This window comes from Mus caroli, chromosome 8 (genome assembly GCF_900094665.2).
Source record: "Mus caroli chromosome 8, CAROLI_EIJ_v1.1, whole genome shotgun sequence".
In the NCBI taxonomy this organism is placed as follows: domain Eukaryota; kingdom Metazoa; phylum Chordata; class Mammalia; order Rodentia; family Muridae; genus Mus; species Mus caroli.
The window spans coordinates 116,218,710-116,227,663 of NC_034577.1; the positions used below are offsets into that span (position 1 = coordinate 116,218,710).

Here is an 8,954-nt window from a genome sequence, read left to right on the forward strand (position 1 = left end):
TGGAACTCACTCTGCGTGGTGGCGCATGCCTTTAATCCCAGCACTCGGGAGGCAGAGGCAGGCGGATTTCTGAGTTCGAGGCCAGCCTGGGCTACAGAGTGAGTTCCAGGACAGCCAGGGCTACACAGAGAAACCCTGTCTCATCTTTAATTTTTAAAAATGCATTTTGTATCTATTTACCTTACGTGTACAGGTGTGTTTTCTGCATTTATGCCTATGTACCGCACACATGACTGGTGCCAAGTCAGGTATGAGCATGGGATCCCCTAAAAATGGAGTTAGATATGCTGGTGAGTGTCATGTGCGTGCTGGGAACTGCATCCTGGCCTTCTGCAGGAGCATCAAGTGCTCTTGTGGAGCAGAGGCCCATTTACATCTTGAAGGTGGTGGCCTTAGAAAGCCTGCGCTTGCATTCTGTTGGTCCGACACATGGCTGAGAAAGCCTGCTTTTCTAATCCAGTTGGCACAATCAAGGTTATGTGGTACCTATTGCACCCTCGGCCTAGGCCAGCTCTCTAGCCTCTCTATCTTTAATTTTTGAGGCTGACTCTATCCCTGACCATGAAGCTCATCAATTTGACTCTATGGTCAGTGAACTTCAGGGACCCCCCTGACTCTGCCTCCCAGCATGGGGACTGCAAACATGCACCACCACACCCAGCACTGGGCTGGGGGTGTGTGTGTCAAACTCAGGTTCTCGGACTTGCACAGCAAATACTTTACGTGCTGAGTCATCTTCCCAGACCTGTAGCTAATATTTCACCACACTTTTATGTTCCAGGTCCTATTCTAAACTGTTTATACAGATGCTATCAAGAACCTTGTATATGGGGTCCTTCTAACCACCCCTTTAACTGAGGGGGAACTGAGGCACTCAGAAGTCAAACAGCCTGCAGAAGGTTACACAATGAGCAGTCGATATGGTCAGGTTAGGACCAGACAGGGAGGTGACAGGATCCTTACTGTTCCTATTTCTGCAGGGTAGCTAGGTGAGGACTCAGCCCCCGTAGTCCCAGTGGACAAGAGACAAATGGCCTCTGTGTCACAGCCAGTGACTTAGAGAGGGTTTTACTGCTGTGAACAGACACCATGACCAAGGCAACTCTTAAAAAGGACAACATATAAATGGGGCTGGCTTACAGGTTTAGAGGTTCAGTCTATCACCATCAAGGTGGGAGCATGGCAGAGTCCAGGCAGGCATGGTGCAGAAGGAGCTGAGAGTTCTACATCTTCATCTGAAGGCAGCTAGGAGAAGACTGGCTTCCAAACAGCTAGAATGAGGGTCTTAAAGCCCACACCCACAGTGACACACCTACTTCAACAAGGCCACACCTTCTAATAGTGCCACTCCCTGGGCCCAATATATATAAACCATCACAGACACCGAGGCCTCGGGAATGCGTTGGGAATGTGGGAACCTGGATACTTGGCTACTACAAATCCAAGTGTCATTCAATAGTGACTAGAATACTTGACAGAGTCACATGCTGATATTTTGGTGTCAGGTGGCTTGCTTTGCAAGCCCTCTCCTGGAGGGACACGCTATGTATCATCAGCACTAGGACAGTCGCTGGGGAGCCACCGAGGCTGTGTCCCCAGGACACTGACAGTCTGTCAGACAGACATACAGTAGGGCCTGCTGCTCTGCCAGCAGAAGGCTGGGATGCTGGGCTGACTGGGCATCCGCAGAGAAGCACCAACTTTCTTTTGATTTTTAAAGACAGAGTGTTGTGTAGCTCAGGCTAGCTTGAACTCCCTCTGCTGGTAAGGATGACCTTGCTCTCCTGATCTTTCAGCCTTCCTGTCCCAAGGACTGGCATTATGGGAGTGTCCCACCATGAGTTTTCACGCTGTGTCTTGGATAGGTGTACCCACAGAGACCGGCATGGCTAGCATGTCCTCCACGTGCAGCTCCTGCTGATTCACTGACATACACTGTTTTCTCTTCTCAGACAGTGGGCATGACTTACCGCCTGCAGTAGCCCCTCAGAGGCGGCGGCTGACACGGAGACCAGGCTACATGAGAAGCACAGCCGGTTCTGGGATCGGGTTCCTCTCTCCAGCAGTGGGCATGCCACACCTGAGCTCAGCAGGGCTGACAGGCCAGCAGTTCCAACACTCACAGTCCAAGGCTGGACAGTGCGGACTTGACCCTGGGAGCCACTGCCAAGCCTCCTTGGTGGGCAAGCCTTTTCTCAAGAGCTCCCTTGTCCCTGCTGTGGCCTCTGAGGGCCACCTGCACCCAGCCCAGCGCTCTATGAGAAAAAGACCACTGCACTTTGGGGTTCATTCCAAGAATGACAGCAGACAATCTGAGAGGCTGACTGGGTCATTTAAGCCTGAGGACAGTGGGTGTTGGCAAGAATTATTATCTTCAGACAGCTTTAAGTCTCTGGCTCCTAGCCTTGATGCACCCTGGAACAAGGGATCAAGGGGCCTGAAGACTGTGAAACCTCTGGCATCAACGGCGTTGAATGGCCCCGCTGACATCCCATCCCTTCCCCATTTCCAAGACACCTTTACTTCCAGCTTCAGCTTCATCCAACTCTCCCTTGGTGCTGCTGGAGAACGCGGAGAAGCAGAAGGTTGCCTGCCATCCAGAGAGGCTGAACCTCTGCATCAGAGGCCCCAAGAGATGGCAGCTGAAGCATCTAGCTCAGACAGGCCCCACGGGGACCCTCGGCATCTCTGGACCTTCAGTCTTCACACTGCTCCAGGCTTGGAGGACTTGGCTCAGGTGACAAGGAGCAGCAGCAGGCAACCGGAATGTGGCACGGTCTCCTCCTCGGATGCTGGCTTCTCTTCCCAGGATGCATCTTCCGCTGGTGGGCGGGGCGACCAGGGCGGCAGCTGGGCGGATGCCCATGGATGGCATACTTTGCTCAGGGAATGGGAGCCCATGCTGCAGGACTACCTACTGAGTAACCGCAGGCAGCTGGAGGTGTGTGTGCTTCAGGAATCGGGTCACCTCAAACTCAGTGTTGGGTGGAGGCAGGGAGCAGGCCGCTGACTGAGTGCTGGTTCCAGAAGCCACAATGGCTCCTGGGATGACTGAAAAGATGTGGCGGCACATCTGTCTCCTCCACATCTGAACGCGCATGCTCTGCTCTCCGCTTTCTGGCTGTGTGGCTTAGGTGCTGGCATGTCCTCTCAGATGCGGCCCATACTTCTCCACAACCTTTGACCTGCAGTGTGGTTTGTTTGGCTTAGGACACTGGGGCCTGGCAAGATGGCTCGGTGGGTAAAGGCACTTGCTGCCAAGCCTGACTGCCTGAGTTTGATCCTCCAGACCCCACATGGTGGAAGAGGGAGATGACTTCTGCGAGCCATTACTTCTCCTTGCCCCATAGCAAACAAATGCGATAAAATAAGACACTGGGAGGGTAAGGGGGGACAGCCAGCTCAGGCTTAGAAAGAGCGAGAAGTTAGGAGGGGGAGAAGTCTGATCTGTCTGGCCCCATCCTCCCCTGTTTTGTTTCATTGCCCCCATGTAGGCTATGTAGGTCCTCCTACCCAGAGTCTGTGAGTATGTGTGTGTGCATATGTGTACATGTGTGTTTGTGGTGTGTGGTGTGTATGTGTGTGGTGTGTATATGTGTGTGTGGTGTGTGGTGTATGTGTGTGTGTGGTGTGTATATGTGTGGGGTGTGTGTAAGTGGTCTGTGGTGTGTGGTATATGTGTGTGTGGTGTGCGTGTGGTATATGATATATGTGATGTGTGTGTGTGTGTGGTATGGTGTGGTGAGTATGAATATGTGGTATGTGGTATATGGTATATGTGATGTGTGTGTATATGTGTGTGTTTGTGTATGTGGTTTGTGTGTGGCCTGAGGACAACCTTGGGTGTCATCTTCAATTTTATCATGGGGCTTGAGTTCACCGATGAAGCCAGTGGGCCTCATGGACTCTCCTGTCCCCTCTTCCTGTGAGGCGGGATTACAGGCATCATGGGTCACTATGCCCAGTTTTCTGTACGAGTTCTGAGCATGGAGCTCAGGTGCTTACACTTGCCAGGCAAGTGCTTGACTGACTTCTCATCTCCTCAGCGTCCAGCTTTAGCAATTAGAAGCAAGTTTTGCCTATAGCCTGTCAGGAAGTTGTTCTGGAATGAAGGCATGGCTGCCCGTGGCTCTCCAGGCCCTTGTTCATCTCTCCCCGACTCCTGTGCTGGGGATGGAACTAGGGCCTTGTGCACTCACCACTGAGCTACATGTCCAGCCCAAGACACCAGCTTCCCTGCGATGGACCCTTTGAACCATGCACTTGGCATTGGGAAACTGTATATTTGTGAGTGTGTGTATGTTTTTAAAAAGAGTTTAAGGAGAACTTCACTTTTAAAATAGTCTCCCTATTTTAGAAACAGTATTGCTTTTCAGGATTTTAACTTTTTTTATTACATTTTTTATTTATGTGCGCATGTGTGCGCGTGTGCACGTGTGCACGTGTGCATGTGTGCACGTGTGCATGTGTGCACGTGTGCATGTGTGCACATGTGCATGATGGTACTTGTGCAGAGGTCACAGCTCGGAGAACTCCTTGTCGGAGTTGTGTGGGTTCTGGGGACCAAGCTCAGGTTCTCTGGCTTGGCATCATGGCCTTCACCCTCGAGCCATCGGGACAGCCCGCTTTTGAAATAGTTTCTAGATGCTCGTAGATTTTACCAAATGAACTCACTTGAATTAATTCGCGATTTATGTCTTTCGTTTCCCCTTCCCACCCACACAGGTCACATCCTTAATTTTAAAGCTTCAGAAATGTCAAGAGAAAGCGGTCGAGGATGGCGATTACGATACTGGTGAGTCCAAAGCTGTTCATAGACAGTTTCATCTTTCTCCCCATGGCTGTCCAGATGAACGTCTTTCTCCGCTTCTTGGACTCTGCCTCCTTCATCCTGGGGGCTGTGTGGTTGAATCATGTGGGAGTCTCTCTTCTGGGACAGCTGGCTAGCATGCTGCCATGTTGGTCTGTGGATTTCAAACTGCTTTGGAGCATCAACCTCTCTGGTAGGCTAAACTTCATTGATTGGCCGGGAACAGGTGTGGAGTCTGCTCTGTAGGAAGCATGCGAACTCATCACCGGTCCACCTGTAATCCACGGATCCATTAGCTACACCCAGTATGGCACACATGTTGTGCCTCGTAGCATGGGGGCAACAGGGGAAGGGGTCAGAAAATGCGGGACCTGCAGCTGGGCGTGGTGGCACACGCCTTTAATCCCAGCACTTGGGAGGCAGAGGCAGGTGNATTTCTGAGTTCGAGGCCAGCCTGGTCTACANAGTGAGTTCCAGGACAGCCAGGGCTACACAGAGAAACCNTGTCTCGAAAAAACCAAAAAAAAAAAAAAAAAAAAAAAAAAAAAAAAAAAAAAAAAAAAAAAAAAAAAAAAAAAAAAAAAGAAAAGTAAAGAAAATGCCGGTTCCGACTGTGGGATGGTGGTGGTGCTATCATCACGGGGCTTTCTGGCGTCGTGCTCTCTCCACACGAGATGTAGAAATGAGTTGTATTCAAGAGATGCCAGGCAAACCAGAGCCTGGCATCACATACTCATGATTAAAAATATCCAAGAGAAGACAGACAAATTACAACATGAGGCGGGGGTTTGGGGTGGGGGTGGGGTGGGGGAGCTGGTCAGAGTCCACTGAGGAGCCAAACAGGAGTGAGGCCAGAAAGAGGCGGTGCTCACTGGGCCTGACCTGAGGTGGTGCTGATTGCTGATTGGGGCTAAGGGGGGTGGGTGGAGACAGAGCTTTCAGGAGTGGCTGCTTTGGGAAGGAGCCTTAAGAATTCTGCGGGGGGTTTGGGGAAGGAAGGGGTTTTAGGATGACTTAGAGTTCCTCTAGACACCTGTGGGGCTGACAGACACTCCAGCTCATGGCCTGGTTTAGGATACCAGGACTGGCCCGGAAGTATAATGCAGAGCCTCAGATCCTCTGAAAGCTCAGTGCGTAGGCTGTGTAGTGCTACTCCAGTTGCTATGCCTTGAGCTGTTAGGATTGCAGCATGTTGGCATCCATGAGTGACTTCCGGAAGGAGCTTGTCAGTTCCTCCGAAGAGCAGGGATGCAGTCTGTGTGCACTGTTGAGTTTCTCTTTACGGAGTGAGAGGATTTTGGGGGATGGAGGTGGGACCCGTCAGGTCCTCCTATACCTCTGCCTGCAGGCCACCAGTTTTCACAGATGCTGGATGAAGGACGAGTGCCAGAGGGAGCGGAAGGCACAGGGTGGAAGTGTCCTCCGTGATGGCCCCTGGGGTCTGTGCTGCATCACAGATAGAAAAAAGCCAGCTCTTCCTGGGTCTGAGTCAATGCTGGTTTGTCTGAAAGACAGCCCTGGCTTTTATGCGCCCTGCATTGCAGCATTGCGTGAGCTTGTTGTCACTGTAAGGGGCTGACTCCTAGTCCCTCCTCCTTCAGGACATAGCCCACATGTACTATGTCACATGAATGGGAACCACAGCTTTTCTCCACCTCAAGACAGAACTTTCTGGACTTGGCTCTCCTGCTGGTCTTCTATCTGATACATCATTTCTATCTTTTTCTCTCAATATCTCTGTCACAGTTTGGGATGATGCACTTATCAGAGAAGTCAGAAAGGGCACTCTTCTTCAGGGTCCTTCCTGGGCATTCCCTTTCATTGTCTATTTTCCTGGTACCCTCCTTCAGCATCCTTCCTGGGTACCCTCCTTCAGCATCCTTCCTGGGTACCCTCCTTCAGCATCCTTCCTGGGTACCCTCCTTCAGCATCCTTCCTGGTCACCCTCCTTCAGCATCCTTCCTGGTACCCTCCTTCAGCATCCTTCCTGGGTACCCTCCTTCAGCATCCTTCCTGGTACCCTCCTTCAGTATCCTTCTGGCTTGTTCCTTATTGTGTGCTCAGAGTTTCTGGAGTGGGCCTAGCACTCTATATTTCTCTAGTTCCTAGAGGACTCAGGGATTAAGGTTTGAGGAATTGTGGCTCTAAGATTCTTCCACAGAGGGGTAGACCACAGGGCAGTGGCTGGGAGTTTTAAGGGGGCATCTGTCTGGTTCACAGAAGTCACATCCTGTTTAAGTCCTCGACATGCACACTTGGCTTGCATAGTGAGAGCATAAGTGTCCTTGTGAAGTGTGTATCTGGTTGTAGGGCATTCAGTAGATACTTCATGAGATATTAAGATGTCTTGGTACCCACACTCTCACCGTCTTAGAGCAGACGAGAAGAAAGCACTACAGGGTTCTCATGGCAGAACATTTTTGGTTTGGGAGGTTAGGTGGGTGCAGGGAGAAAGCTGTGGGAGGCAGACGTCCTCCTGGGATGAGACTCAACACTGACGGTTATCTGTGATGGATGAACCCTGCCCTGGTCACTTAGGTGATTGCGGAGGTTTGAACATCAACCGTCTCCCAGAACCTCATAAGTTTAAATACTTGGTTCCCAGCTCACGTGGCTGTTTTAGAAGATCGTGGAACTTTTAGAAAGTGGAGCCTAGCTGGCAGAAGCAGGTTGCTGGGGGTGGGTCTTTGAAGGATTGAACCTCTTTGGGATTTGGTCTGTGTTTTCTGCTGTCTAGTCAGCCATGATGTAAGACCCTTTACTGCAGGCTCTGACTGCCACCATGAGTCACTACCATGGTGAACAGAGGACCCTCTGAAACCACAAACCCAAATAAACCCTCCCTCCTTACATTGCTTCTGTTAGAAGAACAGAGGAACAAGAAAAATAACGGAGTATAGAGTTCTCATAGATCAATGAGATTCTGGGTCAATGAGTCCTCATCTACACTGATTTGACGTTTATTGTAATGAGATTTGTCGAAAGACCCTGGAATATAACATTAATTCCCATCTAGTTTCTCCAGGTTCCTAAAAATATTGGAAAATTGTTGAGATTTATTTACATCCTGTATAAACTTTGTTACTTTGTGTGTGTGTGTGTGTGTGTGTATAGACAACAACATACTTGCTCTCCGTCTTGGGGAAGAGTGTGTGACGTTTGTGTGTGCCGGAGCACACCAGGGGAAGCTACAGGACAGCCACATATCCCCAGGTTTTTCTTCCTTTTTCCTTTCGTTGTATGCTCAAGAGAAAGATGTGGTTGGCACAGAATAGAAAGTTCCATGTCTTACCTCATTAAAATCACAGCAAGTTTACACTGCAAAGCCTCCTGGGGAGACCCCCCCTAAGGACTCTGACTCCTCCCATCTCCCTTGCCAGAGAAGTCAAGTTCTTGTTTCTTTTATCTTTGCTGCAGGCTGGGAAGGCCTTGGGGGGTGTGGGGAATAACAATACTTTCCATGTTTGCTTAGGGTCCTTTTCCCATGAGACACTTCCAGCCTTGTAACATTAATGCCTGCCTGCGACTGAGGTGCTGAGGGCAGGAACAAGACTGGGAGAGACCACTGCTTGGACGCTAGGGTGCAGAGTAGACACTCCTGCGTCTCTGTCTAGGACTCGGCTGAGAGGGAGGAAAAGATTGTCCACAAGGATCCTGTATCGGTATCCCCACTGGCATTCTGTAACCCTGCCTGTTACTTCACTGCCAAATGAGCCAGGAGGCAGTGTGAGGTGGAGCAGAAACTCTTTGGATCTTAGCATCTCTGTTTCTCTTTCTGTGTCTCTGTCTCTTGCTAATACATATACATATATACATATACATACACGTATACATATACACATACACATACATATACACTTATATATACATGTACATGTACATATACATATACATATACAATGTTTGGTCCCGGGTGTTCAAGTGTGTGGAGGTCAGAGGTGGCTGGGAACCGAACCTGGATTCTCTACAAGAGCAGTAAGTGCTCTGAATTGCTGAGCAGTTTTCCTGTCCCCCAACACACCTTAGGAAATACTTGAATGTTGTGGCATTAGAGTACAGCTCTATGTTTAGAAAAATTTAGACAAGTGTACTGGCTGGTTTTGTGTGTCAACTTGACACAGCTGGAGTTATCACAGAGAAAGGA

General features: G+C 50.0%; 1 protein-coding gene across 1 annotated transcript in view; it reads left to right on the plus strand.

Annotated features, from left to right (window-relative positions):
- Window positions 1–8,954, plus strand: part of Disc1 (DISC1 scaffold protein) — a 211,809-nt gene that overhangs the window by 29,596 nt on the left and 173,259 nt on the right. The window contains exons 2-3 of the mRNA XM_021170050.2: window positions 1,953–2,941; window positions 4,726–4,795. Of these exons, the coding sequence (XP_021025709.1) occupies window positions 1,953–2,941; window positions 4,726–4,795 (1,059 nt within the window). The remainder of the gene's footprint in view (window positions 1–1,952; window positions 2,942–4,725; window positions 4,796–8,954) is intronic.